At 38.3% G+C, this 26,350-nt stretch overlaps 2 protein-coding genes across 4 annotated transcripts in view; one reads left to right on the forward strand and one right to left on the reverse strand.

Moving 5' to 3' along the window:
* Positions 1 to 305: 305 nt before the first annotated feature.
* Positions 306 to 18,191, reverse strand: u2af1 (U2 small nuclear RNA auxiliary factor 1). 3 transcript variants are annotated; one of them, XM_003218978.4, is made up of 8 exons: positions 18,032 to 18,191; positions 12,816 to 12,903; positions 9,536 to 9,602; positions 6,958 to 7,007; positions 5,964 to 6,062; positions 4,991 to 5,124; positions 4,431 to 4,523; positions 306 to 1,326 (listed from the first exon to the last, which is right to left on the reverse strand). In XM_003218978.4, the coding sequence occupies exons 1-8, from the start codon at positions 18,073 to 18,075 to the stop codon at positions 1,173 to 1,175; spliced, it is 729 nt and encodes a 242-aa protein (XP_003219026.1). In that variant the 5' UTR covers positions 18,076 to 18,191; the 3' UTR covers positions 306 to 1,172. The 3 variants fall into 3 exon arrangements, with proteins under 3 accessions (XP_003219026.1, XP_003219027.1, XP_062831229.1); XM_003218979.4 differs by lacking the exon at positions 9,536 to 9,602 and adding an exon at positions 10,328 to 10,394; XM_062975159.1 differs by lacking the exons at positions 12,816 to 12,903; positions 18,032 to 18,191 and adding an exon at positions 10,328 to 10,384.
* A 163-nt stretch (positions 18,192 to 18,354) lies between these two features.
* cryaa (crystallin alpha A) overlaps positions 18,355 to 26,350 on the forward strand; it is a 28,547-nt gene continuing 20,551 nt past the window's right edge. The window contains exon 1 of the mRNA XM_003218974.4: positions 18,355 to 18,572. Within this exon, the coding sequence (XP_003219022.2) occupies positions 18,364 to 18,572 (209 nt within the window). The 5' untranslated portion in view covers positions 18,355 to 18,363. The remainder of the gene's footprint in view (positions 18,573 to 26,350) is intronic.

Here is a 26,350-nt window from a genome sequence, read left to right on the forward strand (position 1 = left end):
GCAGGACTGCTGATCAAAAGGTCAGTAGTTCGAATCAGGGGAGCTCCCATCTATCAGCTCCAGCTTCCCATGCAGGGACATGAAAGAAGCTTTCCACAGGATGGTAAAACATGCGGGCGTCCCCTGGCCAACGTCCTTGTGGACAGCCAATTCTCTTACACCAGAAACGACTTGCAGTTTCTGAAGTTGCTCCAGACACGAAAAAAATTCTAGATAACATCTAGCAATCCAAAGTGTATGTGAAATCACTACCATGTTTTCTTATTTTCATGGGCAGTTGTTAGTGGAACAGATGCTGACAAACATGAGTTTTAAATTATTGTTTATTTTAATAAAAGGTCAGTAAATCAATCTATTGAAGGCTGATAAAGTCATAAAATAAAAACAGCCAAAGGTTTGAATTTTAAGTGCACTAGCAATTCTTGTGGACCTATTTGCAAAGGTGAAATAAGAGTCTTTGTTGAACCACAGCTAGATTAGTCCCACTTTTAATCCATCAACAATTTAGAGTCAATATCCACCTTTAAAATTTCTAGCTAGCTTGTTATGATGGCACCCACACAATTGTAATAAGGCATTTGTCAAAACGAAGTAAGAAAAAATATGGGGACTACCTTGTGAATTTTGATACAGCTGGGAGTAGCAACTACTCAGGAGCACTTAGAAAATAGGCTTTAAATTTTAAGTCAAAAATTGGATTTATTGTAAATGCCACATTCACAGAGCACAGACTTCTTAGTAACATACAGATATATGCGACTAAGCATTTTGACTGAGTAAAGAAATCCTCCTTGCACAGCTTTTTAAGGCTGTGCCTAAGCTAACCTAAATAAGCAGACAGCATAACGGAAGAGGGAAACTTAAACATGTAACTCCTAAAGCATTATTTAATGTATATAATATATAATATTTTAATATTATATACATTAATAATTTCAGTCATACCTAAATGTAAAAACCTGCTCATCTGTAATACATTGTAATTATTACCTCAGTCATTCAGTCAGGGAAATTAAAATACCTTTTCCATAAGAAATCAGTTACGCAAAGAAAACTGTATCACTACAAATTTTTATTCAGAAGCCCATCTTTTTTAAAAAAATTGTCATTATGAACTTGTTTGGTCAATCAACTACAACACTTTCTAACAGACAAGATAGAAATGCCATGGCTCAGAATCTCCCAGATCTTTCACGATCTCTTGACCGCCTTCTATCGCGCTCTCGGCCACCGCCTCCTCCTCCTCCTCCTCCTCCTCCGCCGCCTCCACGGCCACGATCTCTGGATCTAGAGCGACGCTCACGGGATCTTGACCTGGATCTATGCCTGTTAGAAATCCAAAACGAATGCACTAAAAGCTGCTTTCTCATACACATTGTAATGAGTCAGTAAACTACAAGACACATTGTACAAGTATAAAGCATTTAAAAAACCGAATGGGAAAAAAAATCAGATTTTTGTGCTCCTCTTAGTGTGCATTTACACTGTGAAATTAATAGTTAGGAATAACTTTAACTACCCTGGCTCAATGCTATGGCATCCAGGAAGTTGTAGTTTGGTGAGAAACCAGCACTCTTTGGCAGAGAAGGCTAATGACTTTGTAAAACTACTGTTTCCATGATTCCATAGCATTAAGTCATGACAGTTAAAGTGGTGTCAAACTACATTACAGTGGTGGCTCTTAACCTTTGGGTCCCCAGATGTTTTGGCCTTCAACTCCCAGAAATACAAACAGCTGGTAAGCCAGGTGGGATTTCTGGGAGTTATAGGCCAAAACACCTGGGGACCCACAGGTTGAGAACCATTGATCTACAGCGTAGATGTGCTCTTAATCAGTAAATATCACAGCACTTGCCCCACAAATAATTCCCTCTTTTCCATCCTTTGAATATGACCACAATGTTAAAAAATACTCCTTTCTGTTTACGTTACAGTAGGACAGTGTCATTAATCTGACTATATTTAACCATAAATACCAATATGACTAGATACACTAAACTGATGGGAATTTGGCAAGTCAACATTCGGTTCCACTGATGCCAAGTATTTATTTTAGCAGGAACTAACCAGGCACATGATATATACAGTGCAAACCTATGCATTCCTGTGTGTCAGCACACAGACGTACCTTCAAGCAGTCTGTCAACGAAGAAGTAAATTCTGACTTAGATGGAACATATTCTCAGGAAAAATAGGATTACATCATTGGTAAATGTTTAAGGCGATAAAGGCCCTCTATTAGCAGAAACATCTCTCAGTCATCAGCAAGCAGGTTTAGGCTTGTCTTTGCATGTTGGCATCACTAAGTTGCACTCCTGTCCTCTTCAGCACAACCATCTCACAGTTATGCTACTTCTAACCCAACATACACAGACCAAGTGCATAATGCACTTCTAGGCCTAACCATCTATCCAGATCCCGCAATGGATAGGTTGGGCGGCATTAACTGTGGTGACGTTAATGCTGGGCCCCATCTTTTACCTTAATAGGTTGTGTGCTTTTCGTAAATACTTTGTGCACCATTGCCAGGCCTACATAAGACATTATATTCAGGAGTTCTAGGGCCCTTCCAGATCGGCATTATATCCCAGGATCTGATCCCAGGTTTCCGCTTTAAACTGGATTATATGAGTCTGCACTGCCAGATAATCTGGGATAAACACAAAACCTAGGGTCAGATCCTGGGATATAGGACCTGTCTGGAAGAGCTCCTAGTTTCAAATTGTCTAGGAGGTGGGAATGTCCCTTTCAGTCCTACCTCATGGGTATGGAAGGTCTGCAAAGGAGCTATAATTATGTTTGTCTGAACATATTTGTAAAAGCCAATACATTTGCCTTATCAGACCACTGCCTTATCTGGGCTCCCCCTGCATGGATTATTTTATAACAGGTGGGTGAAGTGTGGTCCATAAGCTACATATCATCCCACAGAGAGTTAAAAAAACATTTTCAATCATAGCAAAATAATCTGAGAACTATTTTTGTTTTAAATGGAATTGAAGAATGAGATTAAGAAGACTAATAGCTTTAATCTAATCACATTTTTGGTAAGAAAACTGATAATTTCACAATTTATTTCTTTTTATGTTTAAGCATGGAGTATTTATTACTTACAACTGGGCAAAAAAACCTCACAAGCACGCCAAAACAAAATCACAAATGCCTGTAAAGCAGGCAACATTAGCACGTGCAACATAAAGCCAAATAAATCTGTAATGAGCTGTGCAATAATGTCTTATACAAAGAGAAACTAGTACTGGATATGACTTTGGCACAAAGATGAAAACAGGGTTTTCATAACCACTGGAAACACTCTCAGTGCAGTATATGAACAGTGTAAGACATCTTAATAATTAGTGTTCTGGTACTGTTGCTTGGTTTCTATCACAATTAAATCACAACATTTAAATAGTCTGCATGAATGTGACCTTATGTCCCATTATCATCACTAAGTATAATTCTAAGGAGGCACAACATCAGCAATTAAATAAATACATTACTATTGCCAAAACTCTGAATGTTTGAACTATTGAAAAGCTATGTGGTAGAAAAAACTCAGCAGAAAATTGTTTTATAACAAATTTCAACAAGAATACTGAAGCAAATGTTTTTTAAGGTTTTTATAATGTGTTTTAATAATGTTATTAATGGATCTGTTTATATTGTTTTGTTTTTATGATTGCACTTTGGGCATTAAATTTTGCCAATTTTTGTAAGCCGCCCTGAGTCCCCTCGGGTGAGAAGGGCGGGGTATAAATGTTGTAAATAAATAAATAAATAAATAAATGCTTTATGATTTGAAACAACCAGCCTTTGGGCTGCTGTTACTGCATCCATTATCAAATTATCAAAATAATTTAATAGCTAGTTCCATTGTTCATTGGTTTTGAACTTCATAAGATATGATAAATCAGTAAAGTTCAGCATCTAGCTCAGTGGTAGGTAAAATGTTAACCAGGCTCTAATAAATCTGAGTCGGTTGCAGCAGATTAGCAGTGCTTTCTGACTCAATTATCTAACACTATAAGTAATAAGGAAAAATGCTTTCCTGTTAGGAACTGAGACTAGTAATATGGAAATGAGGGGAGGAAAGTTTAGGAGCAGATTGCTATCTGAAATGACTTGTATGTTCGTGCTTCTGGTACTGATCAGCTATGGATATGCTCAAATTAAGGCATAAGATATGCCTTAATTCTGAGGAAGCTTCTGTCCACTTAAGACCCATTTTGCACCTGGTTATGACTGGGGTATCCAGGGATTTTAGTAAAACAAACAATAGCATATCCCACAATTCTGAGGTCTACTCATCCCCAAACTGGATTATTCCTAGGTTCTCCTTGTCTGGAAAATCATATGGCACCCCCACCCCCCCCAAAAAAAAAACAAACAAAAAAAAAACACCCAAACTTTCACAGAACATAAACACTTACTTCTTACGACGGCGGCCATACAGCTCACGTCTCAATTCTCGAGAAATGGGTTTCAAATGCATGAAGTTACAGAAACCTCCTCGGGTGCACTCACTAAGGAGAAAGGGGAATTCAGCAGATTAAGATTAAAGAAGTAATAATAATAATAATAATAATAATACCTTATTTATACCCCACCACCATCTCCCCATGGGGACTCGGGGAGGCTCACAATGTTACAAAAGTAACAGCGCAAATACATTAACAATATACACAGTTTAAAACACAAGATGATGATAAAATAGAAGTTAAAACAAAGGTTTATACAACAGTAATAATATCAAACAACCACCAATGCAATTCAGTCAACTTCAAAGGTGGTGGTGGTGGTGGTGGGGGACTATAGCAGCAATATCAGATAAAATCATTAGATTAAAATACCCCGATGAAAGGAACCCAATAACATTCAGAATAGAATTATGAAGTATGACACTTGGTGTCAAAAATATGTATTATCACATAAAAAGATTTCTAAGCCGTCTCAAAAAACAAAACAAAAGCATAGAAAAAATGTTAATTACCCCATTTCATACTGGCGGCAACACGCTTCTCTGAAATCTGTCACAGGGGAGAGCTCAGCATGAATTGGCTGCCCATTAAACCATCGATTGTTTAGGTCAATCACAGCCTTTTCTGCATCTTCTTCACGTCGAAACTGAAAATGTTTATAAAAATCAAGCACATATTTAATATAAACAAATATAAGATCAAGGAAAGAGACATTATTGCTCTAGGATACTCTTAAGAGATATGGTATCATAATTTAACAGCATTAATCCACTGATCATTAAGTGTATCTATAGAGTATTAAGTGCTTTCCTCTTGAAAGAGCTTTATCAAAATTCATCACATGATTCTTCTAAGATATTGGAAAAATTTGTGCATATGTTCACAGCAATTAGGGATTACATTGGCCAGTTTTTGCAACACAAAATCAATTTTCTTTTCTAGTGAGAGATAAATGGATTTGGTAATTACACAGGTTTCCATTGGAAAATATAAAAATATGGCAAAAGATGGCCAATTGATGAATAAAAAAAAGGTTAAGCCTGAATCAGCACTGGCATCCCAGTTATTGCTGGCCTTCAGAAGATCTAGTTAATGGTAAGGAATTATGAAAACTATAATCCAAAAATATTTGTAGATAGCCACAGCTACTGGCTCATGTTCAGCAACAACTTCCACAGCAAGAGTGTTAGTGAAGTACACCACCCATAGAAAAGTATTTCATAAAATGCTTTATCACATTTCCGACCAACAGCTCCAGTAGCTCTAATACGCACCAATGCCTGTTACATAATTTTTTTTGGGAATTCATAATTCAATCCTTTCAGACTGGGCCTTATGCAAAGATAGTTCTAAACATATATGGGAATTAGCCACTAGAAATTGTGTTTGCCACGTTTTCAGACATTAAACTCTAAATTAGGTTTAAAGGCCAGTGGATCCAGAGACTGCATTTTGGTGGGCAAATAGGCTGGTTTTTAGCCTTACCTTTACATATACGTTTCCAACTAGATGATCTCCAAGGTTGTCACAGACATTCATCTCTTCTACTTCACCATATTTTTCTTCCATTTCTGTGAAGACTTCCTGAATACCCCCCACCCAAAAACCCGAAATGTTAATCTGATCCAAAGTGGAAGTATCAGCAAGCTGAACACATTTTTGTTGTCCCCAGTTTTGGGATATTCTATCTATCTATCTATCTATCTATCTATCTATCTATCTATCTATCTATCTATCTGGCAATAGCTTTAATAATCCAAAGTGAAACTTCACTTCTCAAACTGAAATAAAAAACCAAACCCACTGAATTGGGCCTAGACTGACTTCATCACAAAGAATTCCTTTTGAAATCTATGGCATTTTTCTTACATATGTTGATGTGAGATAGGGTCAATTGATCAGAACTCAATCTAGCCTGTTATGTTTTTCTGTAATATTTGTTAAGAATCTTTATTAGATGGTCTGATGTGAATCAGAGGCACCAAACCACATGTAAGCTAAGAAAATGTGGACTGAAATGTGTGGAAGCTCATGAGAGAATAAACCAGCTAGTCTCAAAGCTGCTTGATTTATGGTTATCTCTAAAAGTTAATAGAAAAGTGTTTTCACTGAAAGTGCTAGTGACTTTAGGGTGACATAAAGCATTCTGGAAAAAAACATAAATATTGAGTATTGTTAAAACTCTCCTGATAGCACATCATATTTCTATTATCACTGAAGGGTCTAACTGGTATGAAAACACAGTAGATTGTAATACCTTCTTATTGCTGAAAAATCTTTCAGTTATATTCTTTAGATATTTGACTCAAGTTTTTTTCAAACAAGCATATGGAACCACATATCTCCACTTATGGTAGAATGATGTGGTTTACATTTGGCCTCCTTTTTACCCGTAAGAATGTTTAGAACTTAACACTTCAGCAGTCATCTCTTGATGCACACACCAACACAAACTTTTCAAAGCATTAGTTTAACATACCTCAAAGAATTCATCATAATGTTCTTGCATTTCAACATCGCTCACAGCACCTGGAAATATCAAGTCATACTAATTAGAATCCATCTTCTAACAATTTAATGGACTTTGAGCACATTATAAAATATTTTTAGAGAAATGTCAGGCGTTTACTGCAGTAAAAATATGAAACACATTGCTAGTCATTATGAGTAGATCATAAGCAGTTCTGTAAGTCCTTTAAGGGAAAAAAACCCACAGCAATCACTTAAAGTTTTAATCTCTAACCCAATGGCATCCTTCCATTGAGAAGCTGGCTTAATCTATGGAAACTGAAATTGTGGAACACAACCTGTGAGTTCCAAATATTTTGAGTTTTAATGCAGCATGTTTTCATTACCAACTTTTGGAGAATGATTACTAGGATTCAAATTAAGGAGGGAACAGAAGAGTGTGTTACAGGAAAGATAGCCTAAGATTTTGTTTCCTGCTCACAATCAACTGAACGTATTCAACACATTATTAAGACAACATGTTTTTCATTCTTTCAGTTAGTGCAACTAGGTTTACTAATTATGAGAGACAGATAGATTCATTTTTTCTCCAAAAGTCAATTTAGTATTTCACATTCTTCAGAACAGTTAGAACAAGTCATGCTATATTACCATGTCCTCAAGATAGTATTTACAGACTACTAGTTTACTACTATTTAAAAGCAGGTGATATGGTCATAAAATCACTGTATGTGGGCAGAAATGGATGTTTCTGCACAATTTTAGTATACATTGAGAAGAATTTAAACTACATTTGTTTGCATTATCTGATCCTAAATGGTCCTAATGAACAACGTAACTTTAAAGCATAAAACAAATATATATATATATATATATATATATATATATATATATATATATATATATATTACAAACAGAATCTCAACAATTGGAAAACCCATGAAATTTTTAGAAAAACAATTTCCAATACCCTTCAATGACAAGAAATGGCAGAGATCAGCTACGCTCTCTACATTTAAATTAAAGGGACACAGATGAAATGAGATAAGAAATGTTGACAGATAGATAATGGCCAAAATCCAATGGGGTGATTCTACTGGCAGAACTGTTTCTTTCAGCAGAATTGGACAGTGGGTGGCCTATTTTCTACTGCAGCCTCCCCTAAATACGAAAGTCCTGCTCTCTAGACCAGCCTGTTGAGTACCAAGATGGTGCAGTGTAAAATTATCAGGTACACTGGTGTTGCAGCATAAGCATGACATTGGATTTAGGCCAATATATCCACAGCGTTTTAGTCCTGCTGTAAAATGCATTGAGCTCTACAAATGCATCAAACTATTCCAAACAATCTGACAAAATATAGTAGAGCTTAATAATTATCTACTTCTAAGAGCAAAATTGTTGTACATTAAACATACTTTTAAAATATACTTTGGTTTTTCAGAAGGTATCAATTGCTACCATATGTCGCTTTGCTAAATTTGATATAATTATTTCCCTGCAAAAAATAATACTAAACAAACTGACGTTAGTGATGGTGTTCTGCTAGGCTAAATGAGTACACCATCAGACAACTATTACTAGACACAGCTGACATTTCTGTATGACAGTGATGGGGAGTAGAATAGTTAAACAATGCATATATTTGCTTGCCAGTTTATAGCAAACCATGCAATATATAAAGCAGCAAAAAGCTGTGATCATAAGCATAATTACCCAATTAACAGAAGATATTGAAGATTTATTATTTTAAGAGAGGCTTGTTGCTGTAATTATGCTTGTTCAGCTAATAGATTCTGGACAAAGAAGATTAACATCTCCACAGCAAACCATGCAATATTAAACATGAATTCATTATCAAATTGGTGGAAATTTTAACACGTGCCTAGGAATGTACATATCACTGCATAATTATCTAACAGTGATAGTGTAAATAATATTATAAACAGCAGACTGCACTTAACTATAAATTCCCTAAGAATTGCATTGTTTAACTGCATCATCAGTAAATCTCAAATGAGCTTGTTTACCCTTTAAAGTAACTCACATCTACTGATATACAGTAGACAATAAGACATCCACATTTCATTACTACACAAGTGTTAACGAACTAGTTCAAGACAATCTCCACACTTTCCCATAAATGACTATCAGTTCAGAATGTCAGTTTTTAAAGCAAGGAAGGAATTTTAAGTGCACCTATGCAAAGAGATCAAATTAAAGTGATTTAAACTTCTACAAACAAATGGAAAGGCATTTGAGTTAAATTTATATGCTGTTGACCTCATTGCTAGATTAAAAGCAACGTGAACACCAATGGCTCAAGGATGAGAGAGACCAATGGCTCAAGGATGCTTTGAAAAAGTGTTCCTAAAAAAAAAAACATAAAATGGGCAGACAGCCAAAGTTTCTGAGGAAACATAATTGGGGTGGGGGCATGGGGTATGAGAAGGAGCAAAAATTTGTCAGGCAAATTTAATTGTGGTCAATTTTTTCCATTAAACTAAAAATGGTAGACCAGCTTCAGTTGACACTGAGCTCTGACAATCAAGCCCAGGGAACCAGTGAAGGAACTTGTATGAACTTACAGCGCAAACCGTCAGCAGACTGGGAAGAGTTTTGAGGGTTACGGTAAATGTTCAAGAGGGCAATGGTCTGAAATACAAAACGCAACAACTTTATATTACGGAAAATAAGTTTAACAAGAAACTGGTTTCCTTGTGGTGATCACTTTTAGTTGAGTCTCAGTGCTGAAAGAGAGGATGTTATTTTCTCCCATGAGGGAAATCTGCAATTGAACTTGTGACTCATTGAACCATCTAACAGTAAAAAATAGAGATCTCACAACACTTATTATTGCATTTATTTAAAATGCAACAACTAGTATTTGATCATCAAAGATCTCGAACCTGAATCCATAAAAATATGGAAGTACAGAAAGGTTAAAAATTGTCAGGAACTAGATTCCACTAAAACAATAATAAGGCTGTCATGAAATCTCTATTGCCTAAGACTGTTAACATTGAATAAAACCCAAGCTTTACTTACCGTACATAGCAGACCACCATGATTTCAGATAAAAAACAAGATATTTGATAAATGCCTAATGCTTAATCTTCCTAGCATAAAAACCAATATCCATGTTCTAACTGAAAAAGTTCTGAACCAAAAAAATTCAAATCAGGCTACCTTTATTAATCGTTGTTTTTGCACATAGGCATTTAACAAACTCTTGGCTAGTAGTGTAAGAGTTCCGTCACTTGTCCTGTTTGCAACAGCTTTATGTCAGCAGCTCAGAAGCCAACATGATTTTTTCATATTTAGGAATGGGCTCTTTAACACCATTCTTTTAAAAAAATTTCTCCAACTGTGGGACTTACAGTGTGAGCCGTCAGCCGTCTGTGCACTGTTTTGGGGATTACGATAGATGTTTTGAATCAAGATGGTCTGCGGGGAAAAAAAATAAAAAGGGGAATTCTACTGGCTGCTGTGCATATAATAGACAATTGCAAAGAGACAACCTTTTGTGAACAGCTAAATATAGAATGTATCCAAATTGTATGTTATTATTTTGTTTTTGCAATATGTCTTTGAAATATCACCCAAACATTCATATGAAGACAGCAATGAATTTCACCAAGAAGTTGCTCTATCAGCTTATTACCTAGGGAAATACGGTTAGCCTAAGTTTTAAAAAAGGAAACAGCAAAACATGTGTTCCAATGTTATCAGATTTGAAACCCCGTAAAGTACAAAGAGCCATAAAAATGCTACATGGCACCACAACATGGGAGTGTCAATGTATTAAAAGGTCACTTTCACTGGGAATATCTTTTCTCTTATTAAGCATTTTCTTGGTGGAATTTCTGTTTCAATAATACGCCTTTCTAAATGTTCACTTTTTGCAGATCTTTAAAGAAAATATCCTTTCGGCCTTTGTGCTTTCTACTTGAAGAATTGCCCAGGCAGACTTGAAACCTTACATTTGTACCGCTCTTCTTAATATCAAGTTGTCTGAAAAAACAAATCATGTTTTAAGTTAGTAATCTAACATCTCAATGTTTAATGTCCATATTAGTGTAAATAGCTCATGTTACTTAATTAAAATGTTAGTTTGTTTGAGCTGTCATTCAAACTGAATGTAATCCACTGCATTCAAAATGTTTTCAGAGCTTCTTTCTTTTTGAAACTAAAATCAGTTGGTTTCTAGCCACAATAACAGATACAGTATCAACTTACTGTTATCTAGGCTATTTCATATTAACAATGCTCTTACTATCAACATTCTAAATAAAGCAAACTACTGTATTGAAAATTTGGTACAGAAGAATCCAGAATAAAGTTACTTCATATTTCCAGACTTTCAGTGGAACGAGGACTTTTTTCCCTTCACTCTTTGATTGCAGCCCTCTGCAAAGCCAATTAAAAAATTATCATGGCTTCCAATTATGAAGAGATCCAGATTATGGAACAATCACTATGGCCCAGGAAATGTATACCATTTGATTCTGATATAGCTTGTTAACTAAACTATTTTCAAAGTATTATTTTAGATTTCTATAGATATTAATGAATTGGAAAGGATTGTTATCATTGTTAAAATGTATGACCAGCTGCTTGTAGTGACTTCTACAAAAGCTGGAAGATCCAAATTAATATCTCTAAAATATAACATGTCCTGAATTTTCCTTTGCAATAAATTTATAATTCTGTTACTCAAAACTACTAACATGAATACCAAAACTCTAAATCACACACTGAAAATTAGTACAGGTTGAGCATCTGATATCTAGAATTCCAAAATCCACTATTGTCCGTAAGAGTGGGTGAGATAGTGACGGCTTTCTGACAGTTTAATGTATACAACCATTGTTTATGCACAACATTATTAAAACACTGTATAAAAAAGATTTCAGACTATGTGTATAAGATGTATGAAACATAAATAAATCCCATGTTTTGACTTGACTTGGGCCCCATCTCTATGATGTCTCATAATATACATATATTGAAGTATGGGTATTCCAAAAAAACAACACACAATTCAAAACATTTCTCGTATCAAGTATCTCGTATCAAGATAAGATATATTCAACCTGTACTAATAATGTAATCAAGAATGTAGTGCAAATTATAAAAATGTTGACTGCAGTATGTATCATCTGCATTAGTATCATCTAATGTTTAAAAACTTCTGCTCTAAAAGGGAACAATGTAATTTGGTTAAGTATTTGATTATTATAATTTTAGTATCCAGAAATGAACAGGCAGGATGCAGAAAAGCCTGTATTTTAAACAATGAATTTAATATTTAACAGTCTGATACAAAATATGCTATAACACGCTAACTTGAACCACATCGAGCTTAAGTAGGAATGTCTTTAACTACTGTAAGAATGTTAAAATTTATTTAAATGCTATAAATGTGATTTAGCAGATATTAAACAGTGCCTAATGAGCGTCACACATGCTAGTTTTAACAGGTACAAAGTCACCAGGATGACACATTTTCAAATGCCAGCTTTTGCTGGTATGTAGGAATTTGCATTTCTGCTACTTCACTGAACTGTTTTACCAGGTAAAAGTTCAAACAAATTTGGGTCATAAAAGGCTGCCTATTTGTTTTAAAAAATTGTGCCAAATATCATCCTGAAGGTTACAACTGGCTGATCTCTAACATTAGGAATCTAATGGAACCATTTCCTGTAACCAATGAAGAAATTAAAAGGGGTTTGTTCGGAGGGGGGGGGAACAAGAAGGCGACTCAAAGGCATGTCTATACATATAGACGTATAACTATGAAGCTCTGAAATTCATAGCTGTGCTGTAAGATTTATCTAAAAGTTTGACAAAGAGAAAAACACAAACCTGACTAAATGTTGGCTTATTGTGCAACCGAGAACAACGATCTCCATGACGGCATGCCCCAATTTTGAAATAAAAAGAACAGTTCACTCTGAAAAAAAGAGAATGCAAAATATAATCTATCTATATAAATACCAACAGAGGGAATAATACAGTAAACAAGGATCATATACAAAATACTTGGCTACAAGAGTAGAGTTAAACAAATTAATTGGAAACATGACTGGTGTGAAAAGTGAGACACATTCTATTCACAGTTGGGCACATTCTGTGCTTTCTACTTTTATCACATATTCATCAAATACATGGCTTTTCACTTTCTAGTCAAGAACAATATGTTCTTAAAAATAGCTAATTTCCACAAAGAGAGCCCTGAAATCAAAATTAAATACTGTTTGCATTTTACAAACATTTGCTAGAGGTATGGAAGCATTTAATAAACTGAAATATTTACCTCACAAAATGTATATTTCAAGTTAAGAAAATATGATACTTCAACATTCTTTCAATTCTGTGCATATTGAATAGTCATTTAGAAAGTATTATTTAATACTATAGTGTTCCCTCACATCGCGGGGGTTACGTTACAGGACCACCCGCGAAAAGTGAAAATGCGCGAAGTAGGGACTTTGTGTTGTTTACAATCTTACTCTGCAAGTAGCGTCATTGTGCCGCTGCCTTGTGAGGCGAAAATGAAGCTGCTTCCGCCTCCTTTTCTCTCCCTTCAGTTTCTCTTTCCTTCCTTAGGCTTCTCCTTAGGAAGGAAGGAGAAAGAGGAAGGAAGGAAAAATCGTAATTTTTTATGGTTTATTATATTCTTTAGTGTTTATTGAAAACCCGTGAAACAGCGAATCCGTGAAAAGCAAACCGTGAAGTAGTGAGGGAACACTGTATTTGCAAAACATTTTACACCCACAAAAGTAAAGTAAAGTCTCACTTTTCCAACGTTCTGGATTATCCAACACATTTTTGTAGTCAATGTTTTCAATGCATTGTGATATTTTGGTGCTAAATTCGTAAATACAGTAATTACTACACAGCATTAATGTGTAATGAGCTACTTTTTCTGTCAAATTTGTTGTATAACATGATGTTTTGGTGCTTAATTTGTAAAATCATAACCTATTTTGATGTTTAATAAGCTTTTTCTTAATCTTTCCTTATTATCCAACATATTTGCTTATCCAACGTTCTGCCGGCCCGTTTAGTGAGAATCTACTGTATTTGAAAGAGTTATAAGTAAATCTATCAAAAGTTTGTATATACGAGGGCTATCCAGAAAGTAGAAAACGGTCACCATAACCTTCCTTGCAAGCATTTGCAAAAGCGGCAAAGTTTGGTGGGGAAGGACTTTCCAAACTCTTTTATCGCTATGAGAAGTGCCTAGATTTCAATGGGCACTATGTTGAGAAGTGGTATTTGCATCTGGCTTTCAACTGCATATGGTAAATGTTTTCTCCTATACTTTGTTCATTTTTAATTCCAAAACGTAATCTACTTTCTGGATAGCCCTCATACATTTGTTATACAGTCTGAGTGCGTATCCCTTTTCTGAAATGCTTGGGACCAGAAATGTTTGGGGTTTTAGATTTTAGAATATTTGCATACATATAATTCATTATCTTTGAGATAGAACCCAAGTCTAAAAACGAAATACATTTATATTTCATATACACCTTCTACACAGACTCCAAAGGTAATATTACATAAAATATGTATATTATTTTTGCTCATGAAACAAAATTTGTGTACATTGAAACACGGGAAAGCAAAGGTGCCCCTAACTCAGCCCACTATGTGGACATTTTTAGATTATTTTGAAATTCCGGTTAAGGGATGCTGAACCTGTACAAAGGAGTTCTGTATTTTTTTCATGTATACTTGAATGCTTCCACGCTTCTATTGTTTGAGAAAAAAAGTACTCAATGCCTTTATTTGTTGGGTGGAATAGTTTGAGGTCCATGCTAATTCCCCAAACCCTAATAGCAAATGTATTTGCACCACAGCCTGTGAGCCCAATCTCAATGCAATAATGAAAAATATAGATGAAAACTGGAATGGATCCTGGCATGTGTGATTTTTTAAGAATTGTTATGTATTAATTATATGATTTTAAAGTATGTGTTGTTTATGTTGATGTGTTCAAGGCATTGAATTGTGCCTTTCCTGTCAGCTGCCATGAGTCCCCTTCAGGGTAAGAAGGGCACAATATAAATACATTGATTAAATAATACACGTGTTATCGAATCCCGCCCCCCTCCACAAGAAAGTGAAGACATGGCTTTTTGACCAAGCCTTCGGAAACCTGATGCAGTAATAGACATGAAAGACATAGGATTGAGTAATGGAATGGCCCGGGCTTTGCTCTTGGATCATGTGATGTTAATGGTTTAACTGTTTATTGTAATTAAATGTGTATTTTACATGATTTGCTTGTATTTTAAACGGCATTGAATTGTTGCCACATTGTAAAGCTGCGCTTCGGGGTGAGAAGGGCGGGGTAAAAGTATAGCAAATAAATAAATAAATAAATTTAATGGCTGGAATCACTGGGATGCTGCGAGTTCTCCGGGCTGTATGGCCATGTTCCAGTAGCATTCTCTCCTAATGTTTCATCCACATCTATGGCAGCTATCCCCAGAGGTTGTAAATAAAGAACACAGGTGGCACAGTGTGTTAAAGCGGAATGAGCGCCCGCTGTTAGCCCCAGCTCCTGCCAACCTAGTTCGAAAACATGCCAATGTGAGTAGATCAATAGATACCGCTCTGGCGGGAAGGTAACAGCACTCCATGCAGTCATGCCGGCCACATGACCTTGGAGGTGTCTACGGACAACGCTGGCTCTTCGGCTTAGAAATGGAGATGAGAACCAACCCCCAGAGTCGGTCACGACTGGACTTAACGTCAGGGGAAACCTTTACCTTTACTCAGAAGACAGGGGGATTCCAGACATAAAACGATCAGGGCCAGCTAACACCTCTCAACAAAGAATTCACCCAGACAGGAAAAATCCAGACTTTGAAACTGCAGGGCCATTCAATGATAATCAAGCTGGCCAATTGTACCATTCACACCTTCCTCAGGCAGACTAGAGTTCTTTCTCCCACCCTGGACTTTCCACAAATATATAAACTCCACTTGCATAGTTTTCCAACAGACCTCACAACCTCTGAGGATGCCTGCCATAGATGTGGGCAAAACGTCAGGAGGGAATGCTTCTGGAATCATAGAATCATAGAGTTGGAAGAGACCTCCAACTCCCTGCCAAAAAGGAAATCACATTCAAAGTACCCCCAACAGATGGCCATCCAGCCTCTGCTTAAAGCCTCCAAAGGAGCCTCCACCACACTCTAGGGCAGAGTTCCACTGCTGAACAGCTCCCACAGTGAGGAAGTGTTTCCTCATGTTCAGATGGAATCTCCTTTCCTGTAGTTTGAAGCCACTGTTCTGTGTCCTAGCCTCTGGGGCAGAAGAAAACAAGCTTGCTCCCTCCTCCCTATGGCTTCCCCTTACATAGTTATACATGGTCTTCATCATGTCTCCTCTCAGCCCTCTCTTCTGCAGGCTAAATATGTCCAGCTCTTTCAGCCACTCTTCATAAGGCTTGTTCTCCAGAGCCTTGATCATTTGAGTCGCCCTCCTGTGGAAACATTCCAGCTTGTCAACATCTCCCTTAAACTGCACTGCCCAGAATTGGACAGTTTGACACCAGGGGTGGTCTGACCAAGGTAGAATAGAGGGGTAGCATGACTTCCCTGGATCTAGACACTATACTCCTATTTATACAGGCCAAAATCCCATTGGCGTTTTTAGCTGCCACATTACATTGTTGGCTCATGTTTAACTTGTACGTGAGGACTTCAATATCTTTTTCAAACATACTGCTGTGAGCCAGGTATCCTACATTCTGTATCTTTGCATTTCATTTTTTTTCCTGCCTAGGTGGAGTATCTTACATTTGTTCCTGTTGAACTTCATTTTGTTAGTTCCGGCCCATCTCTCTAATCCGTTAAGATCATTTTGAACATGGCCATGCTTGCATGCTATTTATTTTATGAATATTGTTTTACTGTTATTGTTTTAATTATATATGCTGTCGTATTGCTTTATCTGTCGATGGGGCTTGGTCTCCATGTGAACCATTCTGAGTCCCCTTGGGGAGATGGAAGCAGGATACAAAGTTTTATTATTAGAAATTATTTTACAGCCTGGAAAACTCACAGCAACCCAATAAATACACACACAAGGCCCTAGATCAGCTTCTGAAACCCATTTTGAAACACTCACTTAGGCCTGACAGGAATCTGATAGGCTCAGGGTGGGATTTTTACTGATGAATTCTCGAAGAGTATATTTAAACTGATTGGATCATCCTGTTATGACAGAGCGCTGGGTGGCATAATGGGTTAAAGCCTTGTAACCTGAAGGTTGGGTTGCTGACCTGAAGGCTGCCAGGTTCGAATCCCACCCGGGGAGAGCGCGGATGAGCTCCCTCTATCAGCTCCAGCTCCATGCGGGCACATGAGAGAAGCCTCCCACAAGGATGGTAAAAACATCAAAAACATCCGGGCGTCCCCTGGGCAACGTCCTTGCAGACGGCCAATTCTCTCACACCAGAAGACTCAGGTTGCTCCTGACACGAAAAAAAAAATCCTGTTATAATAATTTACCAATAGAGCTGCTTCTTTCCCTCTCCTCTCCCCCCTCCCCCGGTCTAGTCTCCTCATTATTATGGCTCATGAAGAGAAACAAGGCCTGAAAAGAGAAAGAGCGCAAATATCGCCAAGTGATTCCCTTTCTCTCTGCCTCTCGTGGGCGCGCGCTCCCACTACAGGATGGGCTGGGGGTGGGGAAACGGCGCCTGGTAGCCGGAAAAGACGGCCTCGCGCTCGCCAACCAGCCGTCGCGCGCTTCCCTTCCAGGCTTTGGGGGAGGGGAGCAGAGAGAGAGAGAGCGCGTGCAGCCTGCTCCAATCAGAAGGGCCGCCCCCGGCTCGCGCAGGATTGAGAGAGACAGCAACAACGGAAGAAGAGGGGAGAGGAACGTTTCGCGCGCTTGTAGCGCGCACGCGCAAAAGGGCCCTCAAAGCCCGAGATGGAGAAAGGAAGGAATAGGGGCGCCTCGTGGGGAACCGCGAAACTTCCATCTGAGTGGCTCCACCCCAGGAATTAGCTGCCGTTCGTGCGAGCCCAGCTTGAGGGGACGGGGACCCCACTCACTTGTCTTTCTCGGTCCCGAAGATGGAGGCCAGATACTCCGCCATTTCTCGCCGCCCGCCCTGCCCGGCCGCCCGCCGGACCCCCTCGGCTCTCTCCTAACACGTCATCCGCGAGCGACGGAAAACGCCCGCCACGCCTCCCAAATCTCTGGAAGGCTGGGCCAATCGGCGCAGAAAGGAGGCGAAGAATCGGAGTGAGGTCCTTCGCGCACGCGCCTGGTTCGGTTGACGATGAGGCGCATGCGTGGAGTGGCTGCTTCTTTCCATGCGTCTTCGCCCACTGCATTGCCTCTTCCATTTTGTCTGCGGGTTCTTTCAGGTCGCCTGCCGCTTATGGCGACCCCCACGAACCTTATAGTCGCCCCGAATCCCAGTTTGGGAGGAAGGCGGGGTATAACTGCAATAATCAATCTGGCTATCAGTATTAAAAAAAACTCTAAAATCAGGACAGTAACTAAAGAACAACACTCTGAAAGCAGGGGACTTCCAGACAGGAAACAATCAGGGCCAGCTAATGACCTCCCAACAAAGGATTCCCCCAGGTAGGAAGCAGCCAGGCCTTGAAGCTGCAAGGCCATTAAATGCTATTCAAGGTGGCCGGTTGCCACATTCATACTTGCCTCAAACAGACAAGATTTCTTCCACCCTAAACATTCCATAGATAATAATAATAATACAGTAGAGTCTCACTTATCCAACATAAACGGGCCGGCAGAACACTGGATAAGCGAAAATGTTAAGATAATGAGGGATTAAGGAACAGCCTATTAAACATCAAATTACATTATGATTTTACAAATTAAGCACCAAAACATGTTTTACAACAAATCGACTGGAAAAGCAGTTCAGTACACGGTAATGTTATGTAGTAATTACTGTATTTATGAATTTAGCACCAAAACATCGCAATGTATTGAAAACATTGACCATAAAAACATTGGCTACTAACAAATTGACTACAAATAAAGATAGACTTGCATAAAATGAACTTGCAGTAACATTGTCAGAATTAAATCCGTATAAAGTTCAGTCCTTGCTGCATAGAGAAACAGCTGTGGATCCGGGCGGGAGGCAGACTGCGTTGGATAATCCAGAAGGTTGGATAAGAGAGACTACTGTAACTTTATTTTTGTACCCCTCCTCCATCTCCCCGAAGGGACTCGGGGTACCTTACATATGACACAAGGTACCTAAAACAACATATAAAATAAGCACACAATACAATACAAAATAAAACCACTAGTATATAAAACAACAATTTGAACGCAGAACAGTGCTAATAACCTATAGTGCCATCTGTCGTAAAAACATGACCAACTGTAAACAAGAAGAAAAGAAATGGATAGTGCAAGGACCAAGGGAATGGGATAAAAGTGCTGTGCTGTATCATAATTGCAGACCATTGGGCTAGACATTCTCAAAGGCTTGTCTAAACATCCGTCTTCAATTCCCTCCGGAAGGAGGACAGGTGGGGGAATGCCTAATCTCCCTGGGGAGAGCATCCCAAAGCTGGGGGGCAACTCCCTCGTCCCCAGCAACTGTGCTTGTGATGGTGGTAGGGCCACAAGAAGGGCCTCCCTGGCAGATCTTAATGCTTGTGCAGGTACATAGGAGGGGATGCAGTCACGAATATAGGAAGGGACCGAACTATTCAGGGCTTTATAGGTCAGTACCTGCACTTTGAATTGGGACCAGAAACCTATCGGCAGCCAGTAGAGCTGTTCTAATTGGGGCTCCGTCCGCTCCATATAGTTAGCAACCTGGCTGCTGACCTTTGCACCAGTTGTAGTTTCTGGGCCATCTTCAAAGGCAGTCCCAAGTAGAGATATGTAAAACCCCACTTGCCTAGTTTTCAACAGACCTCACAACCTCTGCAGATGCCTGCCATAGATCTGGGCAAAACGTCAGGAGAATACTTCTGGAACATAGCCATACAGCCCGGAAAATTCACAGCAACCCAATAATCAAATACATTATAGAATTTTCTTCAGCAAACAATACTCTAGTGGTTTTTGCCAGTTCCTTCCTGTTTTTGTGCTATCAAAGTGCTAACTAGGATTGACCTTAACTTCCAAGATCAGATGGGATCTGTTGCCTTTAGGACATATTTTTCCATACATCCTGTAGGTAGTCTGCATGGGTTTTGCTAATAGTATTTTCAATGCCTCCCTGTTTTGTCTTGTTGTCTATATTAGGGGGAAAAAACAGTTGCCACTGTATTTTATTCCTTTACTAGCTTGAGTACCCAGTGTTGCCAGGGTTATTTGAAAAAAAAAATCATTTTTAATTGTACAAAATGCATAAGGTTGTGAGTGTACTACAACTCACATCATGCCAGATTAACCCCCTGAAACTCTATCAATACAGTTTGTCATGTTGGGCAAATGTGCTCTAGATGCATCATCGGTGGGGTTCAGTATGCTTCAGCTGCAGGATGAATGATAATTTCCACCATGTTGGGTCAGTCCCGTCAAATCCCCCCAGTATGTTCAGTTGGTCATGGGATTCTGTCTGTCAAGTTAGGTCCAGTTCTTTCACCGGTGGAGCTCAGAGTGCTCTTTGATTGGAGGTGAACTATAAATCCCAGTATCTACAATTAACAAATGTCAAGGCCAATTCCACCCCAAATCCACCAGTATTTAAATTTGGGCATATTGGATATCTGCCAAATTTGGTACAGATCCATGGTTGTTTGCGTTCACAGTGCTCTCTGGATTTAGGTGAACTATAATTCCTATAAATCAAGGTGAATTTTCCACAAAGCTCTCCTGCAATTTTTGTTGGTCATGGGGGTTGTGTGTGCTAATTTAGGTCCAGGGCCATCATTGGTGGGGTCCAGAATGCTCTTTGATTGCAGGTGAACTATAAATCCCAGTACCTACAACTGCTATAAATGAAGGCAAATTCCCCCCAAACCTCTGCAGTATTTTTCTTTGGTCATGGGGGTTTTGTGTGCCAAATGTGGTCCAGGTCCATTGTCAGTGGGGGTCACAGTGCTGTGTCTTGGTGCAGGCTAAACTACAGTCAGTCCCCAAACCGCTCCAGTATATTCAGTTGCTGCTCAGTTCTGCTCTGTTTGTTATGCAGCCCGAGTTGAAAAGAGTAGAAAAGGATTAAGGGAGAGTCAGTGGGCAGGATCGTGCAAATTCCACACCAATAGGGAGAGTAAGAAACACTAGGGTGTTTGTGGTGGAGGAAACACGTAAAATCTAGGATGAAATTGTCCCCGAGTGAAAGCATTCCTTGGGTAGTGGGCCATAGTGTTTGGGGAGGACATTGGCAGGGTTTGGACTACATGCTCATGGTGCTCGCTATAACCTGAAATGTCCGTGGAGAGAGTGCTTTTGGTGGCTCCTCAGCACATAGCTGTTTGTGGAAGTGGAAGCCTGTCTGTGGAAGTGGGCACCCCAGCCACATACACACATACATCTTTTCACTTTTATTATGTGTATAGATGGATGGATGGATAGATATATAGATAGATAATGTGTAAAGCTAGATAGATTGGAAAAGAAAGCAATTAGTTTGGTTCTTAACACAAAAGCCGAGTCCTTATTCCAGTGAACTTTAAAATCATGAGTGCCCAGTTACTTAATCAAATGGTTCAAGGTTGTTAACATGTACTTGGTTTTGAAATGGAGTAGGATTGCCATTTAATTTAAAGGCAGCCCTGTGACTAAGCTTGAGCATGAAAGGAGAAGCCAGAACAGGAAAATAATTTACCAGCTGAGGCCCAGGGTGGGACTTTCCAGCAGCCCTGTAAGACAAACCCTGTAAGACAAACAATGTCTCAAAATTGTGTATCATGGGATTTGGCCTTGTTTAGAAAGTAGTAGAAATGATACATGTGAAAAGATTGGATTCAGATCAGTATATTTAAATATGGTACCTTGCTTAATTTGGCATTTAATTATTTCGGTTCAATTCAAGAGGCAATTAAAGACTTGAGTAGCAATTAGTATCCCATTTACGTGCATATTGGAATTCTTTGACAAAAGTAATTAACAAAGTTCTACACTAATAGTGTATCTCTTAGGTTTCATATCAAGACTGATCCTCAGACAAATGGGGGGATTTTTTATAGTGGCAATGTAAAAAAACAACAACAGAAAGACGAGAAAAGAAAATCTATGTTCTTGTCTTTTCCTGCCATGCCAAATCATAATCAGTCCTGGTTTCTCAAAATTCATTTCCCTTTTTAAAAAACCCAGACCTCCAGCAGCAAGGTTGATCACCAGGCATGTTCTTGATTGTCATCCTTCGTTGTATGCTGGCACTGGTGACAGTAAACCCTTCTGTTAATTTTCCTTATTTACTCTCTTTAAACGAGCTGAGTCTTTCAACCAGCAATTCGATCCTGCAGTGAAGAAGGCAAATGCTATTTTAACCTACATTAATAGAAACATAGTTTCCAAGTCAAGGGAAGTAATAGTCTCACTATGTTCTGCACTGGTTGGACCCTATCTGGAGTATAGTGGGTCCTTGGTATCCACTGGGACTTATTTCCTGGAACCTTGTGGATACCACAGGGGGGGAGGGAGGGGAGAAATATTGATAGACACAAGTGGGAGACAAATGTGTAATTGGCAATGTTAAGAGAATAGCATTCTGTTTGTATTATGAAATGGTTACTGAATTTGATATTCTACCTGTGTTTACAATATTTTTTTAAAAAAATCCATTGTAAAATAATACCAGAGCAGTACACAGAAATCTGTTATTGATGTAATTCATGGATGTAAAATCCATGGATAAGGAGGGCCAGCTGGGCATGTTCAGCTTTGTCAAGGGAGTACTGAGGATTGGTGATCTCTTTTCTCAAAACAGGCTGCAGCAGAGATTAAGATCAGGTCTAATGCTCTGAGAGTAGATTTCAGTTGAATGTTGAAAGGAACTTCTCTGCAGTAAGAATTGCATAAAGAAGTGGGGTGTCCTTGTTTGAATGTTTTGAGGGGGGGAATACTGGAAAGCTACCTGCTGCCTGCTGAGAGTGGTTTAGCTGGGGATCTAACATTGAGGACTCAGTGGTCCCCTTCCAATTGTATGATTCTATTATTTTGTGGCTATAATCAGAAGAGTTTGAAACAGGGGGTTGGACTAGATGGCCCATGAGGTCTTTTCCAACTCTATTCTATGATTCTATGATTCATTGGGAGAAAAACACTCCTAAGGCAATTAAGTCTTTGAATAAAGCATAAAACATGATCATGCCCCTATCTACTCAGACATAAATCTTGTTAAGTTCAGTGGAGCTTAAACAAATGTGTATAAGATTTTAGCATTAAAGAGACAGTGCTGCTTTGGGATGGGATGGAAAATGAACTGGTATAACATAAATGATAGAATGTCATGTTCCATCTGCATGATTACAACTCCCTCAAGTGGTAAAAAGAAGAAATGCCTTTCAAAAAGTTGGTTTGGAAAGAATGGAGTTAATTCAAAAGAGTGGAGAAATCTTATATTTTGGCTTGTTCTTTAATTGAATGTGAATTTTAGTTTAGCTATAATATTCTTATAGTTCATTTTTGAAAACCTTCCCAGATCACTCCTGAAGATCAGATTTCTCAAACTTCTCTTTCTCAAACCACTAACCCATTCAACATTTGCCTCCAGTATCTTGCTCAGTTGTTTCTCCACCTCTGGTTCCTGTTTTTCATGTTCTGCATCTCAATCCTCATTTTTCTCAGATTTTGGACATTTTCATAGACACCATTCCATCTGAGTGAGGACCTTAGTAGAACTGGTTGTTGTTTTAACTGTATATTATTATCTTATCAGTGTAGTAAGTCTTTTGATTGGAGCTCATACAGCTTTGATACCTCACCAGTTGATTTCTTCTGTATTAAGATTCCAAATTTGTGATCCAACATATCTAAAATGTGCAATATATCTTGTAATTTATCCAGTTTGCTGTTTGAAATTTCCAAGACATTGTTTAAGAGTTCAAATTGTCTAATTATTTCTTTTTTCCATTTTTCATCTCTGTTTCCGCCTGCTGTCATCCGTTTATTTTATCCTTCTCTTGGTAAAGTTTAGAGTCTTTTAACGTATTAGATGTTGTATTTATATATTAGATGGTGTGTGTGTTGCGTGTGTGTATGTGTATATATATATATTCTATTGCTGGCTGTTGAAATATTCTGGAATAATTCCATTAGCATTCTCTGAAAAACCTGCAAATCTCTTGGGAAGACAGGCAAACAAATGTCAGTGTGCTGAAAGAAGCAAAAACCACCAGCATTGAAGCGATCATCCTCCATCATCAACTTCGCTGGACTGGCCACATTGTCCAAATGCCCAATCACCATCTCCTGGTGGACAGTTGCCTACGGATCCACTGCCAAGACCCTACACTTGGAAGGCAATCAGACTCAGACACGAGTTATCACTGATGATTCAAAATGATGATCTGTGAACCAATACTGGTTCCTGAGTCACTGATTGCCAGTTCCTAGTGAGTTTTCCAGAAAAAGAAAAATCAGCTAGCACAAATATAGTTCCAGTCCCTAACACATTGTGATAAAATAATTACCGGTCCATCCTATCACTGGTTTAGATCAATGCTATAGGTATTATTTTTTAATTGATGTTTTTGGTCCGTGTGAGCTATGATTCTTCCTAAAAAGCCTGCAGTGCTCTGAAATAGGTTTAGTGAAGTTCCCTTATGTCAGCAGGGTGAGCAGATACAATCTTCCAGATGTTATCGAAGTGCTGTCCACATCAGCCTGCATCAGTATAGCCAATGGTGAGGAATCACACAATTTACAGATCCACTATCCACCCTGATCTATGGAACTATGATTTTATTACTCCTATTATACAGAAGATCTCTGGCAGAAGTGATGAACATTCCTTTAAATATCTAATAGAGGATAAGGAATCATGGATCACTTTAATAGTGGCTACATTTTGTGCTGCAGTTATAAAATTAAGGAGTTAGATTGCAGATGATTTTAGTGGATAAGATTTTAACCTACACATTTAATATCTACATTCAAGCGTCATTTGTAAACCATGCTTCAGACTTGAGATGTTTTAGGCTTGTGGATATGCTTTAAATTTGAAGCTGATTACGATGGTTGTATATCTTGGACTTCCTGCTTTTAATTTTTGAACTTCGGGTTTTATTGTTTTAAAAATCTCTGATGTTAATGTTTTCATGTTTCAAACCCCCGGTTTGAGATCGTAATAAAATTCCTTCCTTCATTCATAGAATCGTTCCTGATGTAATACAGAGGAACTACCTTGAGAAGGTTAACTTGGGTTATTGTGGGTTTTTTCCTTTTGTACATTGCTTTTTTAAATATGATAACATGGAGGATGATAGTGCTGTGAATGACTACATGTCTTTGTATTTTAAACCTTCATCCTTACACAGATATTTATGTGTTCTCAAGATTTTTATTCACAAAAATGGAAACAAGTGACATTTCATAAGTTTAGCACCATTTGAACAGTATTTTAGCTAACAGCATGTACCTATATAAATGTATCAGGTACCACAATGAATGCCTTAATTTATGACTATAGTGCAACAGTTGGGGGATGCTGTTCAGCAGTGCTTTGGCAATGAAAGGGATTCTAGTACAGAATCTACTCCTTTCTTTGTTTGCAATCCACATGTGAGCCTGGTATATTGCAAGAGGGAAAAATGGCAGCAAGACTCCCCTCATCCACTTCTGTTAAACTGGATTTAGAAATGGCACTTTAGTTGCGGTGGAAGTGGGTAATATTAAAGAGAGCTCTTAGAGATAAAACATTATTCTCAGTAATGTGGGGAAGTTTTCTTAAGTCTTCACTCCCCCCAATGCAAAGCATGTCTTCTTCCAAGGGAAGCAATTGGGTTTTGATCCACATCAAACTATGAATATGTGGTGCACTGTGCATCATGCTAGAAGACTTTCTCCCATATGTGTATGGCAATGATAATGTGTATCCAAATGTTGAAATGTAGACCCATACATGGAAGCTGCCAGTCCAACACTGGACTTTGTTTTCGGGGTTGAAAAAACATGATTTCTTGGGGTAGGAAAAAATGAACATGGATCAGATTCTTGTGGGGAAAACATGTATGTGCTACAAAGCACCAAGCCTCTTTTTCCTAGTTGTTAGGGCAGTAGCACATCTACTCATGCAATGATTATTTGAAGCAATACTTGGTTTTCTCACACATACTGTCTTCTCAAAGCCAAGGCAGAAACAACAAACGCTTTGAGGCATGATACATTGCACATGAATTAGTCTGCCAACAATGACAAGAGGAAGGCTTGTTTTCTTCTCCTAACACATTGCTTTCCTAAGCAGCCATCTTCACTAGAAT

Source organism: Anolis carolinensis, chromosome 3, assembly GCF_035594765.1.
Source record: "Anolis carolinensis isolate JA03-04 chromosome 3, rAnoCar3.1.pri, whole genome shotgun sequence".
NCBI lineage: Eukaryota > Metazoa > Chordata > Lepidosauria > Squamata > Dactyloidae > Anolis > Anolis carolinensis.

Excerpts from the sequence above, each read along its gene's own strand:
- u2af1 (XM_003218978.4), bottom strand. The coding sequence starts at position 18,075 with ATGGCGGAGTATCTGGCCTCCATCTTCGGGACCGAGAAAGACAA. Across the intron at positions 12,904-18,031 it reads TTCGGGACCGAGAAAGACAA|AGTGAACTGTTCTTTTTATT; the intron begins GTGAGTGGGGTC and ends TCTTTTTTTCAG. Across the intron at positions 5,125-5,963 it reads TTGGAAACGTATATGTAAAG|TTTCGACGTGAAGAAGATGC; the intron begins GTAAGGCTAAAA and ends AAACATTTTCAG.